General features: G+C 41.5%; 1 protein-coding gene across 14 annotated transcripts in view; it reads right to left on the reverse strand.

The window, feature by feature from the left end:
• XRRA1 (X-ray radiation resistance associated 1) overlaps positions 1-14,031 on the reverse strand; it is a 65,381-nt gene that overhangs the window by 32,031 nt on the left and 19,319 nt on the right. For 10 of the 14 annotated variants that reach the window (XM_046015307.1, XM_046015310.1, XM_046015309.1 and 7 more), the window contains 2 exons: positions 13,801-13,898; positions 6,249-6,382 (listed from right to left, as the gene is read on the reverse strand). The exons of 3 other annotated variants lie outside the window; for them this stretch is intronic. In XM_046015307.1, the coding sequence (XP_045871263.1) occupies positions 6,249-6,382; positions 13,801-13,898 (232 nt within the window). Of the gene's footprint in view, positions 1-6,248; positions 6,383-13,800; positions 13,899-14,031 lie in introns of those variants that run through there. One more of the 14 variants, XM_046015314.1, reaches the window with a different exon arrangement.

The raw sequence follows: 14,031 nt of genomic DNA on the forward strand, positions 1-14,031 counted from the left end.
TACCTCCAATGTGAAAGACATAATCCTTCACCTCGCACCACTTCTTACTTAAGAAAAAGGCACAAAGCTTTGTTGGTCTTTTTAGATTTGGGAAGCAATGCATAAAACATTTGTGCTATTCTAATCCATTTACTGAGCATCCCAGGGGATGCCAGTTTTGTGTTGGGCCCAGAGCAAGATAAGGTTTTGTAATAGGTCCAACTGCAGTGCAAGTTGCTCTCTGGGCACATTTATGTTACTGGCCAGTGGCACTGGCCAATATGACTCAGCAGGTCCAACTGTGCTCAAAATGTCTAAGGCAAATGCGTGTGCTGTATAGTACAGGGTTACAATACATCCTGGTTTTCAAGGACACTCTGGGTTTTCACCTGTTGCCCTAAAATAATTAACAGTGTTCCTTTTCCCTCTCAAGTCTGTCCTGGTTAGATGGATAGGTTATATCATCTCTAGGAATAGAGCCTTTTATAGGCCCCAATTGCAGAACTACTTTTTAAGTTGTTTTTTTTTTTTTTTTCTAAGTAATCTCTACACCCCACATGGGGCTCAAACTCATGACCCCAAGATTTAAAGTCAAACACTCTTCCAACTGAGCCAGATAGACACCCCACAGAAAAATTTTGAGCCAAGTTATGCCCTATTCTTTTTTCATTTGAGAGAGAGAGAGCACGAGCAGGGGGGAGAAGCAAAGAGAGAGGAGGAGAGACAAGCAGACTCCCTGCCAAGTGGGGAGCCTGACACAGGGCTTCATCCCAGGACCCCAAGATCATGACTTGGGCTGACGTCAGATGCTTAAACCAACTGAGCCACTCAGGCACTCCAAAGTTATGCCCTATTCTGTGGATAACTATTCTCCTTTTGAAAAATAGTTTCTGGCTTACTACCCCATGTTGGTGAAGACTGAACAGCTGATCACAGGAACATGAAGTGATCATGTGACCTGAGTGGCTCAACATGAACTAAATGTGCAGAATTCCCTCAGCAAGTGAAAGCAGTATGTGAGATCCAGCTTAAGCAAGTCTGGAAAAAATGTGTGAATGAATATGGCTCAGATTCCTACGATGTCTACTCCCGCTGTTACCTCTCCATCAAAGCACAACTAAGGTTCTGTGAGCTGCTGATGTGGGAGAAAACCCCCTAGCTGGATTTACAAATGATTGTTCATGATATGCTGACACTAAAAGACTATTACAGTATTACAACTTTATACAGGGGTGACTCTGAAAGACAAGAGAAGAAAAATCCTCCCAATAGGTAAAACTTAGAGCAATGTATCTGTCTGTCTATTTTTTTGGTTTTTGCTGATTCATGGGCAGTGGCTAATGGTTTAGCAGAATAGCCCAAGCTTGAAAAAAAAAATGTAAAACCGCTGAGAGCAAGGTCTAAGGGGAAATAATGTGAATGGACCTCTCAGAATGGATAGAGTATGAGGATTATTTGCATCCCATGTGAATGCTTCCCAAAGGCTACCACTTTAGAGGAGACTCTCAGTGACTAGGTGGACAAGATGACCCATTCCATGAAGTCAGATGTTCTTTCTCCTCAGATACCCTAGTGCTTGAAAAATGGCCTTTAGCACAGGCAAGGAGGCTACACACATCCCCTCACCAAGGAGATCTGGCTACCACCCCTGCTAAGTACCCAAACTGCCAAGAGCAGAAGCCAACATTGAGCCCCTAACATGGCACCATTTCTGCAAGAATTAGTCATCCACTTCATGGGAGGATGACTATAATAAGCACCTTCCTTCATAAGAGGAGCAGTGTTTTGTTTTGTTGCTTACCAGAATAAACATGTGTTTTGGATACAGATTTACATTCCCTGATATTCTGCCAGCATCGGCATCAGGGGGCTTACAGAATATCATATTCTTTATCCTGGCACCTCACATAACATTGCTTCTAACCATGGAACACATCTGATAGCACTTAAGTGCAATGATGAGCCCATAAACATGGAATTCACTTTTTTACCACGTTCCCCATCAGAAGCAGCTGATCTAATAGAAATAGAAAGGTAGAGTAGTTTTCTAACAACTTATTTATTGTAGCAGTTAGGAGACTAACCCCTGTGAAGACAGGGTTCTGACTACTAAAAAGATAAGGTTTCACATAAACCAGCAACCAGTACTGATGCTGTTTTCCTCATAACCAGAACACAGGATCTATGAATTAATGGAAGGAAATGAGAACAGATCCTCTTACAATCATCCACTTGCAGAATTTTTGCCTCCATTCCTACAAGTAGAGGTCTTAGTTGCCTAGGGAGGAATACTTTTACAGAGGACACAAAGAAGAGTTTCTCTTAACTAGAACTTGAGATTGCTACTGGCCACTCGGGTTCCTCAATCCACCAAACCAATAGACAAAAAAGGAGCTTACTACATTGGCTGGGTGATTGATACTGATTATCAAAAGTAGGTATGATTGCTGTTATACCTTGAGGACAAAGAGAAGTATGATAGAATCCGGGGAATTATAAGGTATTCCTCTTAGAAGTGTCATGTCCATTAATCAAAGTTAATGGAATTTCTGCAAGATGAAAAGAGTTCTGAAGATGGATGGTGGTGATGGTACAAAAATAATGTGAAGGGACTTACGTGAATGCCACTGTACATTTAAAAATGGTTAAGACAGGGGGTGCCTGGCTGGCTCAGCCAGTAGAACACCTGACTCTTGATCTCAGGATCATGATTTTGAGCCCCATGTTGGGTATAGAGATTATTTAAAAAAAAAAATTTTTTTTTAAAGATTTTATTTATTTTATTTAACAGACAGAGATTACAAGTAGGCAGAGAGGCAGGCAGAGAGAGAGAGGAGGAAGCAGGCTCCCTGCGGAGCAGAGAGCCCGATGCGGGGCTTGATCCCAGGACCCTGGGATCATGACCTGAGCCGAAGGCAGAGGCTTTAACCCACTGAGCCACCCAGGCGTCCCTATTTTTTAAAAAATTTTTAATGGTTAAGATAGTAAATTTTATGTTATGTTACCACAATTTTAAAAAGCATTAATAGAAAACTACCACAACCTAATAAAAAAGGATTCATAACTCTGATCCTTCAGGAATGATCATTTAGGATATCATGCCAGTTAAAGAGCCCAAACTGCCAAGGTGCTAGAAAAGGGAGAAGGAAACATTAAATAGGTGATGAAGGAAGGATTCATAAATGTGTACTATGGCCTCCGGGCCAGTTAAGAAAAGATTATTATAGCAAATACATGTATTTTCTTCTCTGCTTGTTGTGTGTAAATTATTAATGGTAAATGACTTTGCAACTTAGTTTTTAGGTTATAAAATATCTACTTGGCACTGTGACTGCTTTAGAAGAGAAAATGATATCATTCAGAAATGGATACACTGACCTATGGAACGGTGTCTCATATCCCTTTATGGAAGGGGAAGAGGAAGAAGAAGGAAAAGATCCTTCACTTAAGATGAAAGCATATTGTGATTGCTAGTGTAATATTGAAATTACATATGGAGAGAAGGAGAGTAGATGTTAGGCTTCAAAGGGCTGGGCGGCACCAGTCATATCTGCCTATTTGCTCTTGAACTTTATTCCTTTCCTTTGTGTTCTGCTATGTATTATAAGGGGCCAGGGTCACCCCTAACCTACACTTCCCAGACCGTCTTTCCAATTGGCTTCCAGTGAGATACTGCCAAGGGAGGGATTGGTGAGACTGGAAGGCCAGAAGAGGGGGAGAAGCAACTCTCTCATTTGTTTCTGACGGCTTGCTGGCGGCAGCAGTGCGGCACCGGCAACCCTGCTGGTGAGGTTCCAGCCCTGACTGGGGCAGCACATCTGTAGCAGATCTAGAACTGCGGCAACAACCTCTCTAAAAGCCCAGCAGCAGGGACAGGCTTATGGCCTGAAGTCCACAAGTTGGGGGGCATCTGATCTCTGGGCATCAACCTTTTTCCTTCTTGCTCTTCCAGCCCTTCTACCACCTATATAACCAATTCCTTCTATTTATTGTTGCTAATATTTAGGTGGAATAAAGGTACTCTGATTATGTTTTTTTCAAGAGTCCTTCTCTTTTAGAGGTATACACTGGATTATTACAGATGAAACTACATGAATCTGCAGTATTCATTTATAGCTAGATACGTCTGAGATTTTTCTTAAGAGTAATTTAAGGTGGGGTGCCTGAATGGCTCAGTTGGGTAAGCGTCTGCCTTTGACTCAGGTCAGGATTCCAGGGTCCTGGGATTGAGCCCCATGTTGGGCTCCCTGCTCATCAGGGAGCCTGCTTCTCCCTCTCCCTTAGGTGCTCCCTAGCTTGTATGCTCTTGCTCACTCTGTCAAATAAATAAATAAAAGCTCAAAAAAAAAAAAAAAGAAGTTTGGGTATGGTGGGGTATAGATTAAACAGGATTGGCTGTGACCTCAGAACTGTCAGGCAACAATCATTAGGTGATGGGTACATGGAAGTTCATTTTGCCATTGACTCTACTATGTGTGTCTGAAATTTTCATAATAAAATGCCAACTATTACCTCTCCCCATGACAAACATTTAAGTCCCCTCAATTTGCAATGCCTCAAGTGGTTTTCATATTCTTGACTTGACCCTGACTGATGTGTGTCTGGTCATAAAGAAAGCCTGCCAACACCAAGGGTAAAAAAAAGATGTATGCACGTGCCTGAGAAAGTAAGTGCGAGAAAGATGAGAGAGAGGTTACACACATGATCAAGAAAGACACTGAGATGCATGCGGAGTCCTGACAACATACTGTGCACCGGTATACAGCCGTATGTGAATCCAGCATTCACCTTAGGACTTTACAGGTAAATGAGCCAAAAATTCCCTTTTGGTTTTATTGGGGGTTTTGGGGGGAAAAAAAGATTTATTTATTTTAGAGAGAGTGTGCACATGCAAATCAGGGGAGAGGCAGAGAATCCTCAAGCAAATTCCCAACTAAGTGCAGACCCCAATGTGGGCTTGATCCCATGACCTCAAGACAATGACCTGAGCCAAAACCAAGAGTTGGATGCTCAACCAACTAAGCCACCCAGGCGCCCCATAAATTCTCTTTTTGGTTGAGCTAGTTTGAGTTGACTTCTGTCACTTGCAAACAAAAGGAGCCTAATGAAATCCCTAATACAATGATCACTACTATTATCCAAACTCCTTGGGTAACTAACCAACCACTATCATCACTATAAACTCCATCACATCTGCCATTATCACAACAAACATTATCACCATGACTTTTGCCTACACCATCTCTAAACTGGTTAACATCCATTGAATAGGTACTTGTGCCAAAGTACTGACTCCTCATCCAGGTGCTTCAGATCAAAGATGACTAAGACAGAGCCTCTGCCCTCATGGTGCTCACAATACTTTTGGGAGACTCTATGTATTTCACCCATTTATCTATTATTTACATATATATAACTATTTGTGAGACATAAGTCACAACAGAATATATAAACTTCTAAAGTAAGAGGGAAAACATTAAATTCAACAGATGCTTAGAGAAGGGGAAGAAGTATGGTCTAAAGCAGTTAGGGAAGGCTTCTGATAGGGAGAGGAGGAGGGTCTGAGCAGGCCCTTGGAATATACGCAGAATCCACATGAGAAGAGAATATAATGGTCATAAGCATGGTCTTTGGGTCAGATGGATTTCATTAAATTCTGGCTCAGTCACTTATCAGCAGTTACTTAACATAGCTATTCCTCAAATTCCTCATCTGTAAAACACAGATAATAACAGGACACTTGCTTCATAGGGCTGTTTTGAGGATTAAATGTGTTAACATGTAAAACGTGCTGAGAACAGTGTCTGGCACATAGTAAGCACATATATATTGCATTAGCATTATTATTATGATGTATATTGCATTGACCATTATTATATTATGGTCAGAAAGCACAGCCTGAACCAAGGTGCAGAATGGGAACATACAAAGCTTAGTAGGTCTGTGAAGGGATAAGTCTGGCAAGAGCAATATCTGCAATTTACCAATGACCAATCAGAGACAGGGAAAGTGACTTGCTAGATACCTGAGGGTCTTCTAACAGCATAGGTGAGTGTGAAGACACCCATCTGAGGCCTAATCATTCTTTGGGGCCCCATTCCCATGACTGCCTTTCCTAGGAGCTTCGGTAGGCAGCATTTTTCCCTGCTCTGAGCACTCATAGCCGTCTTTATAGCACTTTTGAGTTGCTCTGGGCTATTGCCTTGCATATTTGCACCCAAAGGTTCACGAGGGAACACATGGGACAGACCCTAGGATGTAGAACTTACTGTTCTGTGACAGCCAAATTGGGTGGCAGGGAGGTGAGCCCATTCCCTGTGAGGAGCAGGACACGGAGGTGCGGGAGAATCCCCAGATCACAAATGGCCTCTGCAGTCAGGCTGTTGAAGGAAAGGTCCAGGAACTATGGTACAAAGATAAAAGATGGGAGAACAGAAGTACTACACATGACAGTGATGCTCATACATGAGGTGGGGGCTCACTATTTTTTTTAACCTTCTAGGCAACCCCATCACTCATAAGCCTAAAACCTTCTTGACTCTCTGGATTAACATTCAAGGCCTACTATAGTCCATTCCCAGCCTATATGCTAGCTCTAGCTCCAACTACAAATCCTGATTTATCCTGCGGTGCTGACCAAAGTGACTCCTTCCCTATTCCCTGCACCACCCCACCTAGAGGTGTTTGCTTGAGCTTTTCACTCAACCTGGAGAGTTTTTCACTCTCCATGTATCTCAATTTAAGCCCCAGAAGGCCAAATCAAAAGTTCCCTCCTTATAAAACTTCTCTTAATTTACCAGCCAATTGGAATCTCTCGCTCCCCTGAATTTGAGTGCTTTATCTAGGGATACTTCTCATGGTCAACCAGGTACCTGATAGGGAGATACACATCTGAGGAACAAGGGATGTTGGTACATGGATGTGCCTACCACAGCCTTGGCACATGATGGTAGGCTAGACCATAAACTTCTTAGTCAATAGCCATGTTACTGTATCACTATATCCTTGTAACCTAGATAGGACCTGGTACATAGTAGGTGCATATAAAAAATCAGCGGAAATGAACTGGCTTATGAGGTCAATAATCCAAACTGTCACTATCAACCACTTTCTAACTGGCCACCTAGATTCATGAAATAGTTGACTAGGTCAGGGTCCAGTCAGGAAACCGAGTTTCTATCTGCAAAGACAAAGACAATTGTGATAAATGATATCAACCCAATCTTTGTTCTTTCTTTTTTGGGCCTCTACACACTCACTTAAGCTCTCATGTGTTCTTTCCGCTTCCTCTCCTCCCTCTTTCTCCACACATACTCGTTGAAGCCTACTGAATAGAGGCATTTCAGCATCTTATCCAGCTGGTTGACCACATCAGTGTACACAGTCAATCAGACATATAAACAAGTGGCTGTAGGTCACTACCAGAGGAGGACTGGATTTGGTCTGACTCCACTGTAGTGATCAATTGATGGATTGCGTAGACCTGAGTTTAAATACTGGCCAAATTTGTGACTTGGGCAAATTACCTAACCTGAGCTTCTATAAAATAGAAATAACAATGAATTCTTATGAAAAACTGTGTAGATAAAACCTTTAGCATGAGTCTGCTACATAGTAAGTATAGTTACTGTTGGCTGTCATCATTATAACCATCTCTTTATTCAAGGACCATATGCTGAAGGCTTACTCTGTACCAGCCTGTCCTCTGCTAGCTCACAACCTAGCTGGTCAGGTAGATACCTGTGTCTACTAAGTAGCAATGCTGCTGGGATAGAGGTCTGAACACAGACCAATGGAAGCACAAAGAAAGGAACAGTCAGCTCTACCAGAGGATCCAGGAGACTTCACAAAGCACGTGACGCTGGAGCTGTCCTCAGAGACTAGTCGGTATTCACCAAATTGTTAAAGGCAAAAAAACAAGCAATGCAGCCAGGAGACAGGAGGTAGGGTACTTTGTTCTAAGGACTGCAAATAGTTTGGGTATAACTAGAGTCCATGGTATAAGAGGGTTTGAGAAGACTGGGCAGACTGTGAAAGGTGCCAAGCACCAGTGGAGTGATGAGTTCATGCTGCCATCAGCAAATTCCAAATTTTGAGAGTTCACACTAACGGGTGATTCTATTTGGCAGGGGCAAAGATAGAAGCCTTTAAGGAGGAAGACCTGGAAAGGGGGCTCAGATAATCATAGGTAAAGGTGGGAAAGTCCTCTCCCTCATAGCAGTCAATGAGACCTATGGATTTTGTCTCAATATCTCTCATACTATTCCCTCCAACTCATGCTTCATGCCAGCAGCCATACCTTCAAAGCCATACTTCAAATTCCTAAGTGAGGCTTCTAAGGCTTCCCTCAGTCTCTCTTCTGCTACCTCTCCAGGCTCACCTATCACTACTCCACTGTGTTTTACTTTCCATTCCAACCACACTGAGCTGTTTCCTCAGTCTGCGAGCTCAGGAGTGGGTAAACTAACACCCCTCGGCCATTTCCATCCTGCTGCCTCTTTTGTAAGGCCTGTGGGCTAAGAATAATTTTTACACTTTTAAATGGTTGAAAAAAGATCAAATGAAGACGACTGTGTAAAAATTATGTGAAATTCAAATTTCAGCATCATAAAGTTTTGTTGAAACACAGCCACACTCATTTTTTTATGTGGTATCTATGGTTCCTTTCCTTCTCTAACAGCAGAGTTGTCTAGTTATGATAGTTGTGACTAGTTATGACCATACAGACCACAAAGCTTAAAATATTCACTATAAAGAATAAATTTACTGACCCCTGTCATAGCTGATTTGGTTACTTAATGTTGGAGCCAAATCTGCTCTCCACAGAATCAAGGGCAGCTCAAAGAAATGAATAGTTTTAGAATCACCGATCACAGAACTTCACAGCTGACCCAGAATTTGCAGAGGGGGATACTTAAGTCTCAGAGAAGGGAAGTGATTTGGCCAAGGAGCTATACCAAAATAGTGGCAGAACCAAGACAAGAAACAAAGTCTCCTAACTCTCAGGGCCAGGCTCCAGCTGAGACTTTTTCAGACCGGTATGCAGAAAATCAAATCATGGCAAAGTTAAGTTTTTCTAAATTGACTGCTGAAGAATTCTACTCCTTGGGTGGCAGCCTTTCTGGCAAACAAGAACAGAAGATTCCTAACCTATTGTATCTGCTGAGTCACATCAAGTTTTATTATACATCAAAGTATTCATTACAGTGAACTGCAAATTCAGGACTTTTGACAGTTTTATGTTTTTTCTTAGAGAGACCTTATAAATCACAGAGATAGAAATAAATGATTAGCCAAGAGATTTCCTCTTCTCATTTATATTCGGCATCTTGACTTTGGTCTGCTCTCTTATGTAAATAAATTCCCTTGGGTAAGGCTGGGTCTGCCGGATAAATAATCTTTATCAGAAGCTATCAAACTAAGAAATAGGGCATCTAAGTCAATCATGATCAATCAGTAGATCCAAGCTGGTCAGCTGTGGGATCAGAGCCTACAGTCATGTTCCTTCCCCAGGGCCCATGGGCACTTGAATAAGGGATTTGAAATAGTAGGGGAGAGGAAAGCAAGATGCCTGGCACAATGCATGACAATGTATGACACACACAATGACTACTTTTTAAAAAAGTAAAATAACAAAAAAATGGAAGTTCATAAGAAGCTCCCAAGCCTATCGATAAAGGAAATGGCTACCTCTATCTCTAGCATCTGGAATCTGTTTCTCACTGTTTATACTAAAATCTAGTATTCAATTTTGTTTAACATAGCAAAAAATTACCGTTGTTATCAATTTACACTCTCTCTGTTTTATTGGACTTTCAAGAGCTCTGCTTCCTGGACAAGTCCGAGGACAACTCCTGTTCCAAATCATAGTAAATCACCCCATCCTCAATATGACTTGAAACCACGGACAGAAGGTACCATTACATCCAGTATAGCATGTTTTAAGAACAAAGGACAAATAACCCATTTAAGAAGACTGCCGTCCTAAGCAGTTAAAGGTTTTAAAAACTTTGGCAGCGGCACCTGGGTGGCTCAATGGGTAAAGCCTCTGCCTTCGGCTCAGGTCATGATCTCAGGGTCCTGGGATCAAGCCCCCCATCAGGCTCTCTGCTCAGTGGGGAGCCTGCTTCTCTCTCTCTCTGCCTACTTGTGATCTCTGTCTGGTCTGTCTGTCAAATAAATAAATAAAATCTTAAAAAAAAAAAAACAAACCTTTGGCATACAAAGGCCATCAAGTCTGAAATATTCACTCCCGTGGAAGAACTCTCTTTCTCTTTCTGGCAAGACTAAGTTAAGTGAGGCTTCTGTGAAGAGTGGTTGATTCTTGATGCTGGGAGATTAAATAATTTAAGTTATCAACTCTTTTGGGTCAATGCCAAGGCTTATGATGCACAGACATTCTGCTGAGATCTGAATATAAAACACTTGTACTATAAGGCCAACATGCAGGAAAGAGCAGCTATGGATATACAAATGTCAAGAGTGTGCTACACAACTATACGCCAGCAAATGTGACAATTTGGAAGAAATGGATGCATTCCTAAAAGCGTATAAACTACCTAAACTGAACCAGTAAGAAATAGAAAACCTGAACAGACCCATAACCAATAAGGAAATTGAAGCAGTAAACAAAAATCTCCCAACAAACAAGCCCAGGGCCAGATGGCTTCCCAGGGCAATTCTACCAAACATTTAAAGGAGAATTAACCTCTATTCTCCTGAAACTGTTCCAAAAAATAGAAATGGAAGGAAAACTTCCAAATTCATTTTATGAGGCCAGCATTACCTTGATCCCAAAACCAGACAAAGAGCCCATGAAAAAAGGAGAATTACAGACCAATATCCTTGATGAACACGGATGCAAAAATTCTCACCAAGATACTAGCCAATAGGATCCAACAGTACATTAAAAGGATTATTCACCATGACCAAGCGGGATTTATTCCTGGGCTGCAAGATTGGTTCAACATCTGCAAATCAATCAATGTGATACAATACATTAATAAAAAAAAGAACAAGAACCATATGATACTCTCAATAGATGCTGAAAAAGCATTTGACAAAGTACAGCATCCTTTCTTGATCAAAACTCCTCAAAGTGTAGGGATAAAGGGTACATACCTCAATATCATCAAAGCCATCTATGAAAAACCCACAGCAAATATCATTCTCAATGGGGAAAACTGAGAGCTTTTCCCATAAGGTCAGGAACACGGCAGGGATGTCCACTATCACCACTGTTATTCAACATAGTACTAGACATCCTAGCCGCAGCAATCAGTCAACGAAAAGAAATAAAAGGCATCCGAATCAGCAAAGAAGAAATCAAACTCTCACTCTTTGCAGATGATATGATACTTTATGTGGAAAACCCAAAAGACTCCACTCCAAAAAATGCTGGAACTCATACAGGAATTCAGTAAAGTGTCAGGATATAAAATCAATGCAGAGAAATCAGTTGCATGCATTTCTATACACCAACAGCAAGACAGAAGAGAGAGAAATTAAGGAGTCAATCCCATTTACAATTGTATCCAAAACCATAAGATACCTAGGAACAGACCTAACCAAAGAGGCAAAGAATCTGTGTGAAAGAAACTGAGGAAGACACAAAGAAATGGAAAATGTTCCATGCTCATAGACTGAAAGAACAAATATTGTGAAAATGTCTGTGCTACCTAGAGCAATCAACACATTTAATGCAATCCCTATAAAAATGCCATCAATTTTTTTCAAAGAAATGGAATAAATAATACTAAAATTTATATGGAACCAGAAAAGACCCCTAATAGCCAGAAGAATGTTGAAAAAGAAAGCCAAAGTTGGTGGCATCACAATTCCAGACTTCAAGCTCTATTACAAAGCTGTCATCATCAAGACAGTGTGGTACTGGCACAAAAACAAACAGATCACTGTAACAGAATAGAGAGCCCAGAAATGGACACTCAACTCTATGGCCAACTGATCTTTGACAAAGCAGGAAAGAATGTCCAATGGAAAAAAGATAGTCTCTTCAACAAATGGTACTGGGAAAATTGGACAGCCACATGCAGAAGAATGAAACTGGACCATTTCGTTATATCACACACAAAAGCAGACTCAAAATGGATGAAAGACCTCAATGTGAGACAGGAATCCATCAAAATCCTTGAGGAGAACACAGGAAGCAACCTCTTCGACCTCAGCTGCAGCAACTTCTTCCTAGAAATATGGCCAAAAGCAAGGGAAATAAGGGCAAAAATGAACTATTGGGACTTCAAAAGCTTTTGCACAACAAAGGAAACAGTCAACAAAACCAAAGACAACTGACAGAATGGGAGAAGATATTTGCAAATGACATATCAGATAAAGGGCTAGTATCCAAAATCTCTAAAGAACTTATCAAACTCAACACCCAAAGAACAAATAATCCAATTAAGAAATGGGCAGAGGACATGAACAAACATTTCTGCAAAGAAGACATCCAGATGGACAACAGGCACATGAGAAAGTGCTCCACATGACTCGGCATCAGGGAAATACAAATCAAAACCACAATGAGATAGTCAAAATGGCTAAAATTAACAAGTCGGGAAACACTGTTGGTGGGAATACAAGCTAGTGCAGCCACTCTGGAAAATAGCATGGCGGTTCTTCAAAAAGTTTAAAACAGAGCTACTGTATGACTCAGCAATCACACTACTGGGTGTTTACCCTAAAGATACAAATGTAGTGATCTGAAGGGGCACATGCACCCGAATGTTTATAGCAGCAATGTCCACAACAGCCAAACTATGGAAAGAGCTTAGATGTCCATCAACAGATGAATGGATAAAGAAGTTGTGGTATATATACACAATGGAATATTATGTAGCCATCAAAAGAAATGAAATCTTGCCATTTGCAATGACATGGATGGACCTAGAGGGTATTATGCTGAGTGAAATAAGTCAATCAGAGAAAGACAATTACCATATGATCTCCCTGATATAAGGAATTTGAGAGGCAGAGTGGGGGGCTTGGGGGTAGGAAAGGAAAAAATGAAACAAGATGGGATCGGGAGGGAGACAAACCATAAGAGACTCTTAATATCACAAAACAGACTGAGGGCTGCCGGGGGGAGGGGAGTAGGAGAGGGTGGTTGAGTTATGCACATTGGGGAGGGTATGTGATATGGTGAGTGCTGTGAAGTGTATAAACCTGACGATTCACAGACCTGTCCCCCTGGAACAAGTAATACACTATATGTTAATAAAAATAATTAATAAAAAGAAATACATTTTTAAAAGAAGAGTGTGCTACGGAACTTACAGGAGTCCCATTTAATTTCACAGTTATCTCTTAGCTTACAGACTAGGCCTTTAGCCTCCCTTACCTGAGCCCACTGGAGCCAATCTGGCTCATTTGGACCAGGATGGGTCTCTGGCATCAGTCCATAATGCCTCTAGTTCAGCTGGTCTGATCTGTGCCAAGCACTTAACCTCTAAGGCTCCATAACCCCCACTGGATCCAGATCTCCCCTCAAACTCTCCTTCTTATTCTGTTTAAACTCAATTTTCTGCACAGACCCCTTTGGCATGAAGTTTGGCATTTATTTTCCAGGACCACACACAATGGCCACAGGTATGATATAGTCTCAGCTATTTGCCACTGCTGCCACCACCACTACCCTCATAATCACCACCAATCCCACCACCCCCTGCAGAGGACTGCTGTGAAGCAAGAGTCTGACTATAAAGGCCCAGAGAGCTCCTTCCCAACAGATATAATCAGTAGGGACCTTTATACCCATTCTTTATTGGGAAACAGGTGGGCACCAAAAACTCCCTACCTCCAACTTACTTCCAAGAACTTAAAGTCTCCGTATTTCACATAGACTGTTTTGATTCCATTAAATGCAAGCTCCAGTTCCTTTAAGGTTGGAAATGTATGAAATGCTTCTACAGGGAGAGGAGAAAGAGAATTAGCTACTTGAAAAGGAGGTAAGAGAAAGCTGTTAACAGTGGTTGTTTACTGGGTTCCCACTGACTAAGCTTATGGTCAGGTGCCTTATACACACGGCCTCTAAATCTC

This window comes from Meles meles, chromosome 8 (genome assembly GCF_922984935.1).
Source record: "Meles meles chromosome 8, mMelMel3.1 paternal haplotype, whole genome shotgun sequence".
Taxonomy (NCBI): domain Eukaryota; kingdom Metazoa; phylum Chordata; class Mammalia; order Carnivora; family Mustelidae; genus Meles; species Meles meles.